Below are 20,337 nucleotides of genomic sequence, written 5' to 3' on the forward strand. Positions count from 1 at the left end.
CCACGCCAGCCTGCCACACCTCCAAACTACCTCACTGAATGGGAGTTCATCATTCCTGTGGGTGTCCAGGGTCCACAGCGCTCCCATGACAGTGGGAGGCCCTCCTCATAACCTTGGCCTTTCCATCCTCAGCTGGAAGGACGGTCTTGCCTTCAATGCCCTGATCCACCGGCACAGACCCGAGCTGATCGAGTATGACAAGCTGAGAAAGGTATGCGTCTCACACTCCCGTCAGCAGCCCACAGACACCCCGGGGCTGACCTATCTCTGAGCCCCCGTCCCCAAGACCGTCTGTCACTGGTGTCCAAGGCTGGACTCTGTGCTCAGATGGGTAGGCTGGGGAAGCCTTGTGCCAGCTGTCACTAGACCCCAGGCTCGGTGGCTGATTCTTGCCTCTCTTGTTCCCCTTGAGGACTGTCCCCTTCTCCCTCTGTGGGCACTGCAACTGTCTGGTTATTTTAGGGCCTGTCCAGCCATGCCTTCCAGCTCCCCTTACTTAACCGTCTAAATTCTGGAAGCATTCACTCTGCCCAAGGGAGGAGGGGTAAGGCATTCTAAGCCATCACCGCCAGCAGCCCTTTCCTGTTCAGGGTCCTGTTCTGTTTTGCCTGTATAAAGTGTATAAAACCCAGGCCCTGCCCTCTAGAAGCTCCCAGCCTCGTGAGGAAGGCAGGACAATTGTGTCCAGAGCAAACCAGCCACACGAGGCCATGCACATATGCTCAGGCTGCATGGGGGTGGGGAGGAAGTAGGACCGGACCAATGTTGCAGAGAAAGGATGGCACACCTGAGCTGGCTTGGTCGGGAAGGGCCGCTGAGGAAGGAGGCAGCCTAGGGCCAGCCAGGGCATTCCAGGTGGGGTTGACACAGGCCTGCACTTTGCCCATTCAAATCACAGTGAGTAATCAAATTGGAAAAATCACTAGAAAGCTGTGAAAGCATGTGAGAGAGGGTCAGGGTGAAGTGGGCTCTGTAAGCAGTGGGGAGGCAGTGCGAAGGGGTGTCGTAGGGAGGCTGGAACGGGGAAGCGCTCCATTCACTCCCTGCCTCCCCTCTTCCACCGTCAGGCCTGGACCACAGTGTCTGAATTTCAGGGCAGGGCTCTTAATCTGGAGGCTGGAGATGACTGGTTATAGTGAGGAGAGAGCATGCCTGCTTAGTTTCTGGAGAACAGATCATTTTTTTCCTGAAGAAAAGGTCCAAGTTTGCCCCACAGAGGTTTCCAGAGGTGTTCCTTTGGATACGAATTGACCTTATCCGGGTGTCCCCCCCATCTACCCCCACCCATGGCAGCACAGGTGGCTGAGAACTGCCTCAAGAAAGCTTTCCAGTCCTACCCCTTCCCAAGATCTCTCCCTTCCAGGCCAGCTCTTGTTCCTTCTTCTTGTGCATCCTGCCCCTGACTGAGTTCCTCCTCCTCCTCCCTTCCCCTAGGACGACCCTGTCACCAACCTAAACAATGCCTTTGAAGTGGCTGAGAAATACCTAGACATCCCCAAGATGTTGGATGCAGAGGGTAAGTACAACCCTTTCTTCAGTTGGCACCCTGTTTGGTGGGCGTGTCTTGGAACATCAGGTTGCTGGTGGAGCCAGTGAGACTGTCTAAATGAATCTGCATGAACCGGGGACAGTGGTGTCACCTGGGAGCCAGAGCAGGAGCAGCCTGAGCAGACCAGACAGGGATGGAGAAGGGTGGGGAAGGGGTCCTTAAAGAGAGTCAGCTCTCGGGGGCTGCTTTTTGAGCCTGAGCCCAGGAGCCCTTCTCAGGAGGGGTGAAGGAGGCGTCCAGGAGGGTGGCTCCTGCAAATAACCCCAGCCTCTGCCTTCCCCGCCTGCTGCAGGCCTGGAGTCTGGAGCCCACCAAAGTGGAGTGTTTTTCCTTTTCCGCTTTGCCCCATTTCCCAGCCATGCACCACCCCCATCCAGGACCCATGCCTCTGGCCTCTGGTGGCCCTTGGGTTTGACTGTCCAGCAGTCCCTTGAGGCCATTCTCAGAGAGAGGAAGTGGCCTCATTTTAATCCATTTCCCACAGCCTTGGCCTTTTCAGTGACCATGGGGGATGGAGGGGCCAGGGGTGTGGCCAAGCACGCTGGAGTCACCAAGGGTCACTGAAATCAGCCCTGAGGGTCCTTCTCCCAGGATGGCTGTGGCCTGGGAGCCTATGGATCCCGGTGAGTGACCCGCCCCCTCCCCCGCCCCTGCTTGGGCGGTTTAACCCTTGTCGTTCACTTGCAGACATCGTGAACACGGCCCGGCCCGACGAGAAGGCCATAATGACCTATGTGTCCAGCTTCTACCATGCCTTTTCAGGAGCGCAGAAGGTACCGGGCAGGGCCAGGCAGGCCCACCTCGCCGCCACTGCCCAATGCCGCTGCTGCCTCTCGCCTCCCATGCTCACCTCATTTCTCTTGCAGACGGCAGTGGCCTCTCTCCGACTGGAAGCCACACCCCAGCTCCTTGGCATTGCTATCCATTTAGTCTTTGCTCACAGTATCTGTTGAGTGCCTGATCTGTGCCAGGCTCTGTTCCAGGCACTGAGGATACAGTCAGTGACTGAGTTGGGCAAGGTCCCTCCACTCATGGAGCTGACATTCTAGTGGGCAAGATAAACAACAGGCATGTTCCTAGATAAAGTAATTTCATGTGGTGACAAGTGCAGTAGGGAACATGGGACAGGATGGTGGGCTAGAGATACATGGGGGCTACTTCAGCTGAGACCATTGGGAGAGGCACGATGAGCAGGAGCTCAAGGAGTTGAAGATGTGCAGGAAAAGTGTTCCAGGTGGCGGGTGGAGCAAGTGCAAAGGCCCTGAGATATAGATGAGCTTGGCTTATGCTAGGAATGACTGGAGACAGTAAGAGAGGAAAGGAAAATGAGGTCGGAGAAGATGACGGGGCCAGGCTGTGTAGGACCATTGAGGTCTGGGATCAGGAGTTTGGATTTTATTCTGGGGCCCCAGGAGACAGTTAGGGGTTTTGCTAAGGTGGTAGGTGGTCACACAAGACATGATTTTATTTATGTTTTCAGAAAGATCAGATAGCTTCTCATCCCTCCAGCCCAAAACAAGGCTTCCTTTCTAGAGCCGCTGGCTGGTGTGTTGCAAACCTAGGCCTGGTTAAAAAAGGAATCCATCTCATTCAGAACCACCTCCCCGCCTGGGCCAGAGCCGGGGTTTGGCTTCCAGTCCAGAGCCAGCGCTATTCCTCCCGCATGAGCCCAGGGCCCGGCCTCAGCCGCCCTCCCTGCGTCTTTCACTCTCTCCTGCCTCTCTCTCTCTTTCTCTCTCTCTGCGCAGATATTGTAGGCACTCTGAGGCCAGATGAGAAAGCCATCATGACTTACGTGTCCTGCTTCTACCACGCTTTCTCGGGGGCTCAAAAGGTGAGCTGGGGCGGGAGCACCCCTCACTGCTATGCCTGGAGACTTGCCCTCACCTTCCCCGCTGCGTCCCCACTGCCCATCTGTGGGTGGGGAGCCCTGGCTGGGCCACAGCGCTCTACAGGTTTCTTGTGACTGTAGGCCTCCGTGGCCCCCACCGGGCTGGCACTGGTCCAGTGCTGAGACGCCACAGATACTCTCCCTGTGAGGTGGGTGGTGGCATCCCAGTTTCTCAGACAGGGCAGCTGAATCCCAGCATCCCTTTAGAAGGCAGAGCTGCAGTCTGGGCCTGTGCTCCTCCACGCAGCTGCCTGCTGCACTGGCTGTGCCGCCCCTGGGAGCGCGGGCTTTCCTCCCCTTCCCTGCAGCTCCTTCCCCTCCCAAACGCCCCAGGAAAGGCTCCTCTCTGCGCCTGCTCCTGCTTCCCAGCTCGCCAGGCCCCAGTCCTCAGCAGCCCAGTGACACAGGCAGGGCAGTCAGAACTGTCCCTTCCCAGTGGCAGCCTTCCCTGAGCCAGGCTGAATCCCCGCTGCTCCTGTCAGGGGCCCGCTGCTTCCACAGGAGGGCGCTCAGCTGCCCCTGGGGAGAGAGGCCCGTGTGGAGGCCTGCACATCTTTGTCCCCTCCGCTTGCCTCCTTGGTGTCCGGTTTTGGTCAGCGGTATATTCCCAGCACCTGATTTTGTCACAGTTGGCAGTTGGGTGGGGAGGAGAAAAAGAAGAAATGAGCTCTTGTTTATTGAGCGTTTACTACGTGCTGGGGCCTTCTCCGAGGACTGCACACGCACGGGCTCTCTGAGTCCCGCACACACCTCCGGGAGGGGTGGGTGCCGGTGTCCCCATTGAAAAGAGGAGGAAACGAAACTCACTGGACAGGGACTTCGACTGCTGCTTCCTTTAGAGCCCCAGCTCCAGCAGGGGCCTTCACGAGGGCAGTCTGCCTGGGCCCCTGCTCTGCCACCTCTCAGTGGGGTGACCTCAGAGAAATCACTTCACCTCAGTTCTCCCGCCTGTACAATGAGGAGCAGACTAGTGCCCACTGTTCTGAGCGGGAAGTGAGCTCAGGCAGGTAAGGGGCTTAGGACGGTGCCTGGCCCTGTAAGCGCTCTACACGTGGCCTGGCAGTAAGAGCAGCCGGCCCCTGCCCACCTTCCTCTTCCCTTGCCACCTACCCAGCTGTGGTTGGAGCTCCTGTTTGGAATGCTCTGCTGAGGGGAACAGGCAGGGAGAGTGGAGGGGACCCCCACCCTCATGAGAAGGCAGGGTCTGGGTGGACAGTAATGGGAGAGTCCTCACCACAAACGCAACTAACCACATGTTTGCTGTTGGACTCACCCCTCTGCGGACCCCACGCCAGCCTCGCTGCCCGCCACGTTGCCCTCCAGGAAGTGTGTTCTCTGTCCCGATTGCCTTCTTGTGCTTAGCGCTGAACTCTGGTGTAGGGGGCCGGAGGCCTAGAGGGATTCGTAGGAGTGGATACTGGCAGGAAAGCCCAGGTTGGAGCATTTGGGAGTTTTTGAGGCTGCTGGGCCCCTCTCATGAGGGAGGAAATAAAGGCCAGGCTGTTGGGAACTGCCCGTCACCAAGGGACATGCAGGATTCCAGCTTCTCCAGCTGTGAGTCCCGCTTCTCCCAGCCTGTGTTTACTTCTCAGGACGGCCTTGTAATGCTTTTATTATTGCTGCTGTCTTTTCCCCGGAGGCTCAATCCAGTCTCTTAAAGAGCACTCTCTGGGTTTCATTTTGTTTTATGAATGCAAGAGCCACCCTAGTCTTAGCACCAAGTATGCCCATTCATTCCTGGTAGTTTATTTCCCGTCACTAAAGCATTTGCTCCTTGTTCCTTTGCTCACTCATTCATTCATCAACTCTGAGTACCTCCAACATGCCAAGCCCTGAGCTGTGTGCCAGGAGTCCAGCAGTGAAACAGAACACTTCTGACTGGCAGCCCACACTTTTGTGGGCCTGCACAGCAGGGTGGAGCTGAGCATGGGGTGCCAGTTGTCCCTCCAGGTTAGGGGTCAAGGACTAACCTCTGATGCTCCCCCACAAGTTGTGACCTTGGCTGTGCTTCCTGCACTCACTCAGGGCTGGGTGTTCGTTGGCCGGGGCCATTGGTGTGTGTCCTGTAGCTTGAAGCAGAGAGAGAGTGTGTGTGTGTGTGTGTGTGTGTGTGTGTGTGTGTGTGTGTGTGTGCGCGCGCGTGCACCAACCTCAGCTGGTCCCCCATGCACCTTCCCACCTGGCCTGGAAGCAGCGTGTGGAGGGGAGAGGCTGGGCTTCTGTGCCTGCAGCTGCCTGGGTCTGGAGCCATCCCCAAGCCTCTCTATTTTCCTTCCCCACCACTCTGTAGACCCTCCTCACTATTTCTGTTCCTGTTCTGTTGCCGTTTCAACTCTTCTTCTTGGACCCTTTCTGTGCTTCCTGAAAGGTACCTGGTCTCTGTGTGGCATCCCTCACCCTCCTTCTCCACTCCTTGCATTTTCCCCTCAGCAGGACAAAGCAGGACATTGTCCTGCAGTTCTGGGCAGAGACTAGTCACTGTCTCCACTGCTCCCTACTCTCCGAAGCCCTGGTTCCCCTCCGCCCCGTGGATTGTGACTTCAGCTCAATGAGCCATCAGCACCCTCCTCCAAGGGGGATATTAGGAAGGGGACAGGTGTGCTCTGCCTGCACACTGACAGCCAGACTTCCAGGGGGCACCAGCACCACCACCCCCAGCCCATCCCCACAGCTTCCTGGTGCTCAGCCTCCCCGTAGCCCGCTTTCCTACCCGAGGGGAGCATCCTTTAGGGGCTTGGCCTAGTGGAGGACCCTACCCAGCCTCACCCAACCCTCCTCTTTGTGGGCCTGCTACTCCATTTCCCCCATAGTGGGGCAACTCCCCAACCCCCTTCAGCACCAATAGGGTCTTGGCCAAGAGAGCCCAGGGCCCAGCTACCTGGGCAGGGATCTTAGCAGTAAGCTCTGGGGACCCTGGCGAGGCCCGTCACGACACAGCTGCTCAGGGTGCCATCTTGCTGGAGCTGGGCTTCCTCTCCTTCCCTCCTCCGGGAGTTCTGTGTGGGCCTCGGATGAAACAGCTTTCAGGGGACATGCCTGTTAGGAGGGAGGGTCACCATCCCCCAGGCAGCCCTGACTGTGTGTGCTTCCCCCCACCCCGGCCCCCCTTGCAGGCTGAGACTGCCGCCAACCGGATCTGCAAGGTGCTGGCTGTCAATCAGGAGAACGAGCACCTGATGGAAGATTACGAGAGGCTGGCCAGCGATGTAAGTGTGCCACTCACCCCTGCCCCTGGTGGGCCCGCCAGAGCTGAAAGATTAGGTCATCACTTGGTACTCTTGGTCAAAGGTCGTGCGACACTGCAGAGGGGAGAGCAGGTATGGCAGTGAGACTTTCTAGAAATGGTCACAAGGTTACAGACTGCAGAGTTTGGCCAAGCCAGTATGTGACCCTTTGGGTTGGTTTCACAAGGCTAAGGCTCAGACTGGTGTGTCACCATGCTAGCCAGCTCCTGGGGTCTCGACCTTGGGTTCCTACAGAGGTTCTCAAGGACAGAATTTCCTGAACATCCCCACTGCTTTAGAATCAGCTGGGGAGCTTTTTAAAAAATTCCCGTTCCCATGCCCCATCCACAGAGAGACTGATTCTGTAGGATGGAGAGAGACCCAAGAGCTGGTACAGGGATGGACAGGACCACAGTTTGTCACGGCACGCCCCATGCAAGCCCTTCCCCAGCAGGAGCTGCTGTGTCCGGAGCAGCCCTGTGAGGAGGGAACTCGTATTACCCCCTTGCCCAAGTGAGGAAGTAGGCCCAGAGAGCGTCAGGCACAAGTCCAGAGTCATGGGCTGGCGGCACAGAGGCTCAGCCCCAGGCAGCCCCGCTCCAGAATCAGAAACCAGAATGTCACTTGGGAATGTGGGTGTGTTTAGTACATCTCTTCTGGGTCCTCCCCTTTATTTTAAACATTTCCATATTTTAAAAAATTAAAATACCCAAGCTCCCCAAGAGAGGTAGTTTGACTGTTCTTTTAGACCAGTGGTGCCCAGACTTTGAGATTTCACAGACCAGGAAAATTTAGAAAAGTATTTGACAGCCAACCTATAGTGGCCAACTTTTAATTTTGCTAAGTTAAGGATATTTTAGAAAGAAAAAGCTGCCATCTGTCACCACCGTCATTTCTAACACCTAGGAAAGGTTACGTCCTAGAATCCTAGCCCTTCCAGAGAGGGCAGTTGGCACCATGCACCAAGATGTAAGAACACAGAGACCTTTGTCCTTGGTTTTCTCATCTTGCTAGAGGCTGGCGTTTGGGAACCACTGCTCTGGGTGTATCTCTGCTGGAGAACAACCGGTTTTACTCTCCTAGGATTGTTCTAGAATGTTCAGTTTGTTTATTTGTTTGTACCGTGTCCTCACTCCATCAAAGACATAAGTATCCCTTAAAAATACAGATCACTTTGTTTTCCAATTGTACTTTCTACTTTTCTATATCCCGGGCCCTGTGCATGGCACTGACCAACCCAGAGTAAGACAGGCACGCCACGGGTTCTGCCCTTGGGAAGCTTACAGTCAGGGGACACTGAAAGCAGTGAGGCTGTCAGACAGTGCTGAGCTCAGTGACAGTGGACTGTTGGTGGGGGGTGATGGGAGAGGCCATCCAGGAGGGGCGTTTGAATTGAAGCTACTCTGCTTAGATGAGGAAAAGGGAGACCAGGAGCAAAGGCAGGAGCAGGAAGTCACCAGAGAATAGCACCACAGTTCAGAGCGGACGCACATTCCCAGAATTCCCAGCCACAGGATCCCAATGGGATTCACAGAGGAGTTGGGCTGGGGAGCAGGGGTGATTTCCCAAGGTGGGACCCTCGAAGATCTAGATCCCATGTGCCCACGAGCTGGGGCAGCCCCGTCAGCACTGGGAAGGTCCCCAGCAAAGGCCACCACGGCTCCTCGTGGCCCCACAGCTCCTGGAGTGGATCCGGCGCACCATCCCCTGGCTGGAGGACCGCGTGCCCCAGAAGACCATCCAGGAGATGCAGCAGAAGCTGGAGGACTTCCGAGACTACCGGCGCGTCCACAAGCCGCCTAAGGTGCAGGAGAAGTGCCAGCTGGAGATCAACTTCAACACGCTGCAGACCAAGCTGCGCCTCAGCAACCGGCCGGCCTTCATGCCCTCCGAGGGCAAGATGGTCTCGGTGAGTTGGGCGGCCAGCGAGGCCCAGGAGGCATGCAGAGCTGCGGGTTCCCTGGGAGGGGCAGAGGGGCAGCCCCAGACCACTCCCAGGCTTATTTGGCCAGCATAGTCTTTCTGAACTAGAATGCCCTGCTTTGGGGTTCAGGGTGTGGTGGGGAGCTGCACTTAACATTTTACTGTGTTCCTTCTTCCCCTGTCACTCCCTAGAGTTTTACACCCATCCCCAAACCACACCATAGTTTGTATGCAATTGTTTGAATTTGGACCCCCAGCTGACTGTGACTCCAAGACCTCCAAATGCTTGAGGCCCCTTCACAGGGGAGGGACAATATTCACTGGACAGTCACCTTCTGACTCCCATAGCCCCATCTGTGGCACTCATTGATTTTCATTCATTCATTTGATCCAGAGGAATTGATTGCACCTGCCATGTGCTGAGCCCTGTCTAGGCACGAGATCCAGCAAAGCAGGGATAGATGTGACCGCAGCCTACTTCTGCTGCCTTCCTGTCAGCATCCTTCAGGGGGCAGCACCCTGCTGGCTGCCCCAGCTCCCTGTGATAGCCCTGTCCTCTCCTGCCCCTGCAGGACATCAACAACGGCTGGCAGCACCTGGAGCAGGCTGAGAAGGGCTACGAGGAGTGGCTGCTGAATGAGATCCGCAGGCTGGAGCGGCTCGACCACCTGGCAGAGAAGTTCCGGCAGAAGGCCTCCATCCACGAGGCCTGGACCGACGGTAAGGTCTTCCCAGCTCCCTCACTCCTTTCTTCTCTCTCTCTCTCTCTCTCTCTCACACACACACACACACAAACACACACACACACACGCATGCACACAGAGCCCCTTCTGCTTTGGGTCCCTTTGTTAGGCCTCCTTTCCTTCTGCTTGGGAGCATGCGTGTCAGAAATGCTGCTCTGGGTTCATGCAGCCCCGGCAGCAGGAAACAGTTTGGGGCCAGGTCTGCTCAATCTGCTCTGGCCTCAGAGATTACTTACAGGTGGGCCCCTTCCTGGGTCATTGGGAGCCAGTCATCCAGGAATGCAGCTAAGTCCCAACCCAGCTGCACAGGGAAGTGGCTGCTGTCCCTGTCCCCTCTGCTACACCTGCTCTCAGGATGGCACCCCTCTGGGCCAGGCCTGGCTTGGGGTGGGCTCTCCCATCTCTGGCAGACTGTGTTCAGACAGCCTGCCTTCCGTCTCCCACACCCTTTGTGACCATGGACTTCACACTGAAGAACCCATGCTGGATGGCCCATGATCCTGAGCAGAGTCCTTAAAACAGGCCCAGGAGCCGCTTCCTGGCTCTGCTCCCTGACCTGCAGCTGCTGCTCACTGACCACCAGCCACACAGCCTTCAGTGTGGCCCACCCAGGGAGCTCTTTCTCACCTCTGTCCTGTCCTGGTGCCTCCCCCAAGAGGCCTGGCCCCCCTGCAGGACGGCTTCTCCCAAAAGGGCAGCAGTGACTCCGGTTTCTCGGCAGCTCTGCAGCTGCCTGTTCCTTTGGCTTGGAATGTGGAATTCCATCACGTCCCTGGCCCTCGGTCGGGACCCACACCATGGCTAAGATTCCAGATCCCAGGGGCCTGAAAGCCTTCAGGAAATGGCCAGCGCCTGGGAAAGTGGGGAGCTGTCCACTGGGCTCCCCGCCTCATACTTCTGGCTGCCTCCTTTCCGACCCTGCCCCGGCCCTTCTGCCACTACTCTGCCCAGCGGGTTTCACACTTCCTTGCATTGCTCGGTGTGGTTTTTTATCCCTCCCACCTTCACAGTTCCCCATGAGATCCTCACTGAGCCCCTACCCACCCATCTATTTGGCCAGCAGCCCCAAACTTGACCAAAGGCTGAGACCCACCCAGAGGCACCTGTACAGAGCCTGCCCTGTCCCTGCCAGGATGCGAACATGCAGCTCTGCAGGATCCACAGACCTGGTCCCACATCCCATGTGTCCCTGCTTGCAGCCCAACTATGGCCTCCTCACATTAGCTCAGGCCAGCTCTTCTCCATCAGTAGTACCCTGATCCCTCCTCTGCCATGGAGAGAATGCGGAAGAGAAGCCAGAAGGAAGAGGTAGCCTGAACCAGGGATGCAGACCCCTCCCTCTGCCTCACAGAAATGGCGCCCATGAGTTCTGCCCTCTAGCCCTGAAGGAGGGGGTATTGTTGGCATTTAGTTCATTCGTTCATTCACTTATTCACTCAACAAACACTTCTTGAGCCTCTTTCCTGTGCTCAGTAGTTTCCCAGGTAGGTGAGGTCCCTGCCCAGGGAACCCACAGGCCAGCAGATTTTGGCATTTCTCTTGCCAGAAGACCCTTGGACACATAAGGGGATTTGACAGCACCCGTGTCCCAGGCTTGGACTAAGCTGTCTCTTTCTGTCATTATCCATGTGCTGTATCTCCATCATCCTTTCACAGGCTCTGGGCGTCATCCCTGTGGATTTCCCTTCTGGTGGCCCCTTATCAGCCCTTCAGCACCTCTCCAGGGGCTCTAGGAGGCCCTGGGAAGATGATCTCCTGAGGCCAAGGGGTGTGGGTGTGACAGCCGACCCTGGGAATGACTCTGGCCGGCCTTCACCTGAAGGCATTTAGGAGATGTTAGCTCAGTCTTTAGCCAGTCTCAACTGATTCAGTGGCCTCCACGCACCCCTGCCCCACCCCAACGTCCCCGCAGGCACTTTGGCATCTGGTTTTGCCCCTTGCATCAGCCCAGAGCCCCCAGGCAGACCTGCCTACTCTCATTCCCAAGACTTGAAGCCTCTGTCCTTTGAAACACCCAATTATGCAAAATAGGAGGACAGACCAGCCTCCGGACCCCTCTACATCTCTGGGATCCAGGTGTAGCAGCCTCCTCCCCCTGGGGGGGGGGCCACCATCACTCTGTGCCTCCTCACCATCCCCCACAGCCTGTAGCAGTGGAAGCTTCTCAGAGGGTGTTAGATTGTCTGGGGAACAGGCAAAAAAGCGAGCTCGCATCGTGCTGCCCCTCGTCCTGAACCCCAGATGGCCATGGCCCCCTCCCCTGATTCTTCCCAGTGCACCCCTCGCCAGCTCCCTTGCTGAAACTCTGCTGAGGCAGAGAAGCAGTAACCTACTATTTCCAGCTCCCACCCTTGGGAGAAAGCAATTTAGAGAAGAGAATTGCAAGCTTGCCTTTGTGGTTGAACCCACTGCCCCAGGGCTAGGGTGGCTGGGCCTGTGGTGTCAGTCTCCCAGGCTGCTGCCCCCTGCCTGCGGGTGCCAGGTCCTGTCCTCGGGGTGGCTGAGATGTGGATGGTGCTGGCTCCAAGCCCACCCTTCTCGAGCATCACCTCCCTGAGGCTTTAGGTTTGGGCTGGCATTGGCCCCATTTTACAGACGAGGGAACAGGCAGGGAGAGACAGCATGCCATCCCCTGCTCCGAGTTGCTGCCCCAGACAGGCAACTGTTGGTCAGATGCTCTGGTGCCAGCTGAGGAGGGGGTCTCTGAGCTGCTGCTCCAGGGGTAGCCCAAGGTAGCTTTAGGGGTTGGGGGTCCCAGTCACCTTCCCAGGCCAGTGTTTCCCCCTCAGTTCTCTGCAGTACTTTACTGTGCTTGCAGGGCACGCTTGAGCTTCTGGGCCTGCGATGTGTAATTAGCCAGGCTCCAGGGCTAATAACAGTGTTCCTTCCTTCCTTCAGAGGGCCTGACAGTGGGCCCTGCGTCACTGCAGATGGGAAGCCCTCAGGATAGTGTGGAGCAAAGATGTGTGACAGGACTCCCACCCTGAAGGGGCCTGGCCCCCAAATGCCAGGGGACAGGCATACGGGTCAAGCTCCTGGGAGGCTCCTTCTTCCCCAACCCTGCTGAGTCATGGGCTACAACCACAGCTGCTTCTCCAGACCCCGGCCCTCCCTCTGCAGATGAATGTACACCTTTCCCATCTGGGGTAGCACAATCCAAATTCTTACAGCCTGCCAATAAAGTTTAGAACACACAGTTTGAACTGCGATATCTGTCTCATGCCCACCAACCCCAGTGTCTCCCGACTCCATCCATGATATAGTTGGGCTTAGAGGCTCCTGTGGAGGGCCAGGAAAAAGGTTCTGGAGGCTTCTGGCCTTCATGGCACCCTCCTCAGTGAGGCAGGTTGTGGGGTCTGTACCCATTTCCCTCCCTCTGGTTGGACAGCCCTCTGGGCTCCGCTGCACTGTTGTCTGAGCACCTCCTGCCCCCCACCCCACCCCAGGGAAGGAAGCCATGCTGAAGCACCGGGACTATGAGACGGCCACCCTGTCGGACATCAAAGCCCTCATCCGCAAACACGAAGCCTTCGAGAGCGACTTGGCCGCGCACCAGGACCGCGTGGAGCAGATCGCGGCTATCGCCCAGGAGCTCAAGTACGTGTGGCCTGGTGGTCTCCTGTTACCCGCTTCCCCTCCAGCACCCTACCCAGAGAAGTGGTGGGGTCTCCTGGCCCTTTCCACCCTCGCCCCCGCTTTCAAATGCCAGGGAAGGGCCTCATGGGATGATGCCTTCTCTTCATCCTGGATGAGACATAGAAGCATCTAGATTCTCCAGCACAAGGGAAGTCTCTGACCCCTTGTCCTGATTCCTCAGGTTGTCAGGGTCCCTGGGGCTCCACCTCCTGTGCCTGCCACACCAAGGAGACCCCCTAGGCCCCTGATGTGGTGGGCAGCCTAGCCCCCGCTTCTCCCTGAGGGAATCGGGCTGCACAGAGAGCCCATTGTTCTGTCCGGCCCCTTCCCTCTCCTGCTCAGAATACACTTATTGTAAGAGCTTCCAGGCAGCCAGTTCTCTGCCCTCCCTTCCCCGCCCCAGTCAGATAAACTTGTGCACACAATTAGTACACTAAGCCTCCAGAGCCAGTGAAAGGGGGCCTTATTCCACCAGCAAAGCGGCCAGCAGCAGGCAGGGCCTAGGGAGTGGGAGGGCCAGGCCATTACTTCATGGAAAATCCACAGGCCCTGGAGGGGCGGCAGGGCTCCCAAAATAGCTGTCTGCTCAAAAATAGGATCCTTGGCTGGAACTGCCCTTTCCAGACACCCCCCACCCTGCCACAGTTATCCCCAAAGTTCTGCCTGTTCCTACAAGCCTGAGGCCCAGCAGTGATGCCTGGTGGAGCCCCATGCCGGACAGGGCCAGTTTCCTCCCTGACTCACTCTCTCCACACTGCCCAGCTGCTTTGGGGGTTCCCCATTTGCTCACCCAGAGGCAGGAGTACTATGGACCTTCCACAGTACCAGAGACACAGCGTCCTTATTGGCACTGTTGGGAACCCCTGTACCTGGCACTCCCAGGCCAAGAAGAGTGAGGTCACAGATGCAAATGTCCACCATCCGCAGGGGTTGCAGGGGGTGGAACGCTGGCAGGTTCCCCCCATTGACAGGCGAGCCCCTGGAAGCTGGTGGGAAACAGACTAGGAGTAAATCCTAGGCCAGCCTAATTCTCAGGCACTGGGGAACAGCCATGTGAAACCCATTACCCTGAGCCAGGGAACAAGCGGTCCCTGAGGCAGCTTTCTGGACAGTAGCCCTGCCTGGAGGAGAAAGGGAGGGCTGTTTGGGGTGCTGTCCGTTCCCCTAAAGATGAGTCAGAGGGCTGAGGTCCAGCCAGCAAGAGCCTGGAATGGACAGCCAGGCTGATCGTTGATTAACAAGAATGATGCTCTGTGTGTACCAGTTCATTTCACCCCACAGCAGTCCCACATTACAGAGTGGGGACTGAGGCACACTGAGGCACAGAGAAGCCAAGGGGCCTGCCCAGCATCACACAGCTAGGGAGGGAGTAAGACGGGGATGGAGCCCAGGCCGCCTGGCCCTGGTCTGGAGCAGCCCCCTGCTCCTCCCCCAGCCCCTGTATTCTGCCCGCCCACCTAGCTCACTAGGCAGGTGAGATGATCCCTATGTCCTATTCCTCCCCCAAGTTGTTCCCTGCTCCCCACCCCTCACCAGACCCCCAAGGTTTCACCTGTACACCACCTCCGTAGGTGCCTCTAAGAGTATCCTAGTGTCTGGGCCCCAGAAGGGAATCCTGGGGCTGATTAGAGGGAAAGGGGGCAGGGGGCCAGGAACTATTGTATCAGCACCGTCTTTTCCTGAACCCCAGTCTTTCCAATAATAACAATGCCCATTCCCTAATCAGCTCACTTTTTTTTCTTGAATATATTGTTAATTACTTTGAATGAGATTGCAGGCTATTTATATTTTTTTTCTTAATATCCATCAAAATAAGTACACAACCTTTAATAAATAATTGTTGCTTTTTACCTGTTGGGGGCCAAGGGCACTCTCAGCACTCTACATGCATTAAGTAACTTGGTCTCCACAATAACCCCACCCCCATTTCACAGATTAGAAAACTGAGGTATCCAGAGAGAATTCAACCGCCCTGGGTCACACAAGTACAAAATCGGAGAGCCGGCATTCCCACACGGGGAACTTGGCCCCGGAGCCTTATTCTCTAACCAGTGTTCTCTGCTAGACTTTCTTTAAATGGAAAAAGTCCCAATACAGGCATGATTGAGGACCGCACTCTGGGAGCCTTGAGTCAGCTTCCAGTGACAGAGCAAAGCAGGAAGCCCTGCCACCTCTGGTATTCCCGCCCCCCAATTCCTCCGGCCTTGGACCAGACGGGTGATTGATGGAGACTGTCCTTAAGTGTTGCTGTGCCCTGGCACCCTGGCCGGGGACACACTGTGGGTGGGTGGGTCCAGCAGATCCTTGACTGCCCCCTGCTGGGTCTCATCACCCTCTGCCCTGCCCACAGCGAGCTGGATTACTACGACTCCCACAACGTCAACACCCGCTGCCAGAAGATCTGCGACCAATGGGATGCCCTCGGCTCTCTGACCCACAGTCGCAGGGAAGCCCTGGAGGTGAGGAGGAGGGTGGTGCCACCTGCTGAGCTCTCTGCCCCCCCTTGCCCTCAGGGCTGCTGGGGCAGCGTGGACGATGCTTAAACCCTCCAGCTTCCCCTGACCCACCCAGAGGGGATACACCCTGACCCTTTGGTGCCCCCAGACCTCTCCCCACCATGCACCCCGACTGACCTGCCTCCTCTGTCCCCATCCCTCCCAACACACACACCAGAAAACAGAGAAGCAGCTGGAGACCATTGACCAGCTGCACCTGGAGTACGCCAAACGGGCAGCCCCCTTCAACAACTGGATGGAGAGTGCCATGGAGGACCTCCAGGACATGTTCATCGTCCACACCATCGAGGAGATCGAGGTCCGCTCCTGCCCGCCCTTCTCGTGGCTCCTGGGGCCTCCTCGGGCCTGGGCTGCCCCTCACCCTTCTCTTCCCTGGACACTCAGGGCCTGATCTCAGCCCACGACCAGTTCAAGTCGACTCTGCCAGATGCCGACAGGGAACGGGAGGCCATCCTGGCCATCCACAAGGAGGCCCAGAGGATTGCCGAGAGCAACCACATCAAGCTATCAGGCAGCAACCCCTACACCACCGTCACCCCCCAGATCATCAACTCCAAGTGGGAGAAAGTAGGTGGCACCCACCCACTGGCAGGGCCAGGACAGGGCTGGCAGGCAAGGGGGCCCCACCCTGACTGCTCCTGCCCGTGTCCCCACCCCCAGGTGCAGCAGCTGGTGCCCAAGCGGGATCATGCCCTCCTGGAGGAGCAGAGCAAACAGCAGTCCAATGAGCACCTCCGCCGCCAGTTTGCCAGCCAGGCCAACATCGTGGGGCCCTGGATCCAGACTAAGATGGAGGTGAGGGCTTGTCACCCCAGCCCTGCTGGGCCCAGGAGAATCTCTCAGGGCAGAGCTGAGGAAGACCAGGAGGCTGTCCCCCACTGGTGGGAGGTCCCTAGTGCTCCCTGGGGCCAGCAGACTTGGGGGCCTGGTGGATCTGGGTCCCAGCTGTGAGAGCCCAGACCGCCTCGTGGGATTAGGGGGGTTGATAAGATTCTACTAATTAGGGGGGTTGATAAGATTCCAGAGGGAAACTTGGCTGAGGAGTCAGGTAGAGGTGTGTTTGAGTTTTGACTCTGCCCTTGACTGATGGTCAGTCACAGTTTAACCTCTGCCTCTCAGTTTTCTCATCTCTAAAAGGGGATGAAAACAGTTATTTCCATCCCTCTGCAAATGCTTTAGGACGCTGCTCTATGCCAGCCCCATCATGAGCACTGTAGCTCATGCTGTAGCTGTGACCAAGTTGGTCTGAGCTCAGGCCCTCCCCAGTGCTCACTAATTCCCGGGTGACCCAGCTGCAGGGTTTGTAAAGATGCCGATTGCGATGCAGGCCACCATTTAATGAGCGCTCACTATGCACCAGGCACCGTGCTGACCAGAGAAGCCTCACTGAGATTCATGGCAGGGCTGAGACGGTTGGGCAGGTCAGCCTCATGGCTCAGCGCAGGCTGCACAGGTGGCCACTGTGGGTGGTGAGGCACAGGGTGCTCGTGGTCAGGAGCAGGAGTTCTGAAGTTGGCCAGGCCTGGGTGCCCATCCCGGCCCTGCCTCTTACTGTGGTAAGTTGCCCTCTTTGGGCCTCAGTTTCCATCTGTGCAGAATAGGCATGTCCCAGTCTTGGGCCTCACAAGGAGTCAAGTGGGGTGCAGTGAGGTTACAGCTGAGAAGCACTGGCACAGAAACTCTGCATCGTGGCTGCTGTTCCACTGGAGGGTGGGACTGGAGGGGACAGCCGGCCTTCCAGGAGGGGGCCCCTGGGCAGAGGCCCCAGGCTGGAGGCACCCCGGTAGTGAGATGGCCAGCAACAGGAGTTGTTCCTGGTGGTGGCCGAGTGTCCGTCAGCCCTGCCCCTCAGCAGCACCACCCTCTGTGCAGGAGATCGGGCGCATCTCCATCGAGATGAACGGGACGCTGGAGGACCAGCTGAGCCACCTGAAGCAGTACGAACGCAGCATCGTGGACTACAAGCCGAACCTGGACCTGCTGGAGCAGCAGCACCAGCTCATCCAGGAGGCCCTCATCTTCGACAATAAGCACACCAACTACACCATGGAGGTACACCCACCATGCGCCCCGGCCCTGCTTTCCCTTTGACGTGAAGTAGCGCAGGCCAGGCCTTTATTGTAAATGGTTTGTGTCTGTAGAAGAGGTGTCGGCTGCCTGCTGTCTTCTTTCACTCTAACTGAAAAGACTAGACCAAATGTTTACGTGTTTTTGAAAAAGCAGTTTCCCTCTTCCAGCAACAGGACAAGCTCCCAGGGGAGCTGTGAGGGTGGGCAGCGCCTGCCCCCCGTGTGGCCTCAGCAGTTTTGTCCTCACCTGACACAGATCCAACCAGCATATGCGGGAGTCCTGAACACCAGCTGAGCGCCACAGGTTAAAGTGCCAGGGCTGGCTGTCGTCACAGTGGCAGCCTGAAATTGTCCATGGTGATAGCTCTTAACACCATACAAATCCAAAGATACCACCAAAAAATGTGGGTTTTCTCCCACCCCAGAAAGCTAAATGTTGCCCAACAACCTCTGCAGTTTTCATGTGGATCCTGGCACGGGTATCAGGACGCGGTCCTCTGCCTGTCCATCACTGGGACATATACCAATGTGATGGCAGCCCCACTGCTTGGCGGAGGCAGTAGGCAGGCGCCGTGCCCGTGTCCCCTTGTGCAGATGAGCCGCATGGGAGAGCATGGGTGGGGCTGGGTTGGCATTTGGGAGAGAGTTAGGGTGAGCCTGATTTCCGGCCACACACCCACCCCCCCACCATGTGAGGAGAACCCAGTTCCAAGCCCCCTTCAGCTATAGCCACAGTGATCCCAGCACCCGCACCCACCTGGCCCAGCCCACACTCACGCCCTCATTCCTCCCTCCCCAGCACATTCGCGTGGGCTGGGAGCAGCTGCTCACCACCATCGCCCGCACCATCAACGAGGTGGAGAACCAGATCCTCACCCGCGATGCCAAGGGCATCAGCCAGGAGCAGATGCAGGAGTTCCGGGCGTCCTTCAACCACTTTGACAAGGTGAGCAGCTCCCTCCACCCCCTGGTGTCTTCCCTCCCCACTGTCACTTCCCACCTCGCCCTCTTTGTCTTTGCATCTGTCCGTCCATTCACATCACAGTTGCTGAGTATCAGAGGCCACTCACAGGGGCTGGCCAGGCCCCAGCCACTGAAGGGGGCACAGAGGAGTGTCACCTTGACCCACAGCGTGGGCAGCTTCCCTCAGGAGGACAAAGGGCGGTCCCAAGCCCTGCCCCTGGGGCTGTGCATCCTTGCCCACCTGCTGATGCAACCCTGAACAGACTAGGTCCCAGCACACCCGGGAATTGGGTCCACACATACACACTGTGTTCTTAAAATTCAGATTTGGTCTGGCAGCCCCTTTAGAGGATGTTGAGTGCTAGTTTGCCCCCGTCCCCACCTGCCTTGCTGGGCCTGAAGTGTCATCTGACTGCCTTCTGTGAGCAGGGGCCTAAGGTCCCATGTAGGAGGGCGTGCAATCCCCTTTATCCTACCCCACATCCTGGAGGCCAGGAGAGCTCCCTGCTCCCTCCCAGGAGTCCTGGAACTCAAGCCTCAATCTAGCACACCTCGGCTCCCGCCCAGAGGAGGTGGGAGGAGGCCTCTGACTGCCCTCCAGGCCACCTACGTCCTTCCACCTGCCCCACCTTGGCCATCACCTTGTCCACGTCACCTCTAACTCTGTGTTTCCCTCCCACATGTGTGTCCCCCACCCTGCCCTCTGCATGTGACCCTGGCCCCTCTCCCCATCTCTGTGCCGGCCTGGTCTCCACACCACCCCTGGTACATACCTGCCTTCGGACGCCCGCCCGGCAGGACCACGGCGGGGCGCTGGGGCCAGAGGAGTTCAAGGCCTGCCTCATCAGCCTGGGCTACGACGTGGAGAACGACCGGCAGGTACGCGCCCCTGGGCCCCAGCGGACTGTGGCATTAACTGCTCTTCTTTCTCTCTCTCCTTCTCTCTGTCTCCCCTCCCCCCGGCCATCCCACCCCTTGCCATCATGTGTGCCATTTCACCGGCTCTCTTGCCTCCTCCCTCCCTGTGTCTCTCTGGACACCTTCCCCCTTACCTGGTCTCTCGGGACCGCCTCTATCTCCCCCGCTCCCTGCCACTGTCCTGTTTCCCTGCTGTGCACATGGGGCGGCCCCTCTTGCCTACTCTGGGCCCGGCCTCCTCTGCTGTCCCTGCGTCCTCGAGCAGAAGCAGACAGGCAGCATGGACTCCGATGACTTCAGGGCTCTGCTTATCTCCACAGGATACAGCCTGGTATGCAGCCTCTGCCTCCCCCTTGCTGCTGTGCCTCTCCTCTCCCCTCCCTCCCTCCTCCTCCTCTTCGTGCCGCCTCCCCCTCCTCCCTCCTCCTCACCGCCTCGTCTCCAGAGTTTCCACGTCCTCGGGGACACTCCCCCACCAGAGCAGCACGGCCTCTGCTCCCTCCTCCTCCTCTGCTGCATCTGCTGGGCTGGGGTCCCTCCGATGACTCCCTGAGCCGCCCACCTCCTTTCCTGGAAGTGTCTGGGGAGAGGAGGTCAGGCCTCCGGCTCTCTCCCCTTTTCTTTCTCTTTCTTTCTTTCTTTCCTCCCCGCCCTCCAGAGCTAACTTGTGAGCCCGGGGCTGAGGAGCAGTAAACCTGTTTGATCCACGCCCCAACTCCCCACTTCCCAGAAATGTGGGAGGGGAGGACTGGAGGGTGCACATCCCAGGCCTGGGGCGCATGGGACTGTTGGCCTAGGCAGCCAAGACCCTCAGTGGCGTGTGCGCCAGGGTCAGGCCCCGCTTTCCTGGCCCACTTCTATCCAGAGAGCATCCATCGGGCTGGGCCTGGCCACCCTGCCCCTCT

The 20,337-nt window shown here is 57.8% G+C and overlaps 1 protein-coding gene across 5 annotated transcripts in view; it reads left to right on the top strand.

The window, feature by feature from the left end:
• ACTN4 (actinin alpha 4) overlaps positions 1–20,337 on the top strand; it is a 70,444-nt gene that overhangs the window by 48,500 nt on the left and 1,607 nt on the right. The window contains exons 6-20 of one of the 5 annotated variants that reach the window (XM_031458648.2): positions 133–211; positions 1,435–1,516; positions 2,237–2,322; positions 6,554–6,646; positions 8,343–8,573; positions 9,160–9,307; positions 12,777–12,927; positions 15,317–15,425; positions 15,640–15,780; positions 15,867–16,049; positions 16,143–16,277; positions 17,355–17,534; positions 18,351–18,497; positions 19,313–19,393; positions 19,698–19,763. In XM_031458648.2, the coding sequence (XP_031314508.1) occupies positions 133–211; positions 1,435–1,516; positions 2,237–2,322; positions 6,554–6,646; positions 8,343–8,573; positions 9,160–9,307; positions 12,777–12,927; positions 15,317–15,425; positions 15,640–15,780; positions 15,867–16,049; positions 16,143–16,277; positions 17,355–17,534; positions 18,351–18,497; positions 19,313–19,393; positions 19,698–19,763 (1,912 nt within the window). Of the gene's footprint in view, positions 1–132; positions 212–1,434; positions 1,517–2,236; positions 2,323–3,297; positions 3,384–6,553; positions 6,647–8,342; positions 8,574–9,159; positions 9,308–12,776; positions 12,928–15,316; positions 15,426–15,639; positions 15,781–15,866; positions 16,050–16,142; positions 16,278–17,354; positions 17,535–18,350; positions 18,498–19,312; positions 19,394–19,697; positions 19,764–20,337 lie in introns of all 5 variants that reach the window. The other 4 variants (XM_031458654.2, XM_031458653.2, XM_064489304.1 and 1 more) reach the window with 4 other exon arrangements.

This window comes from Camelus dromedarius, chromosome 9, assembly GCF_036321535.1.
Source record: "Camelus dromedarius isolate mCamDro1 chromosome 9, mCamDro1.pat, whole genome shotgun sequence".
Classification (NCBI taxonomy): domain Eukaryota; kingdom Metazoa; phylum Chordata; class Mammalia; order Artiodactyla; family Camelidae; genus Camelus; species Camelus dromedarius.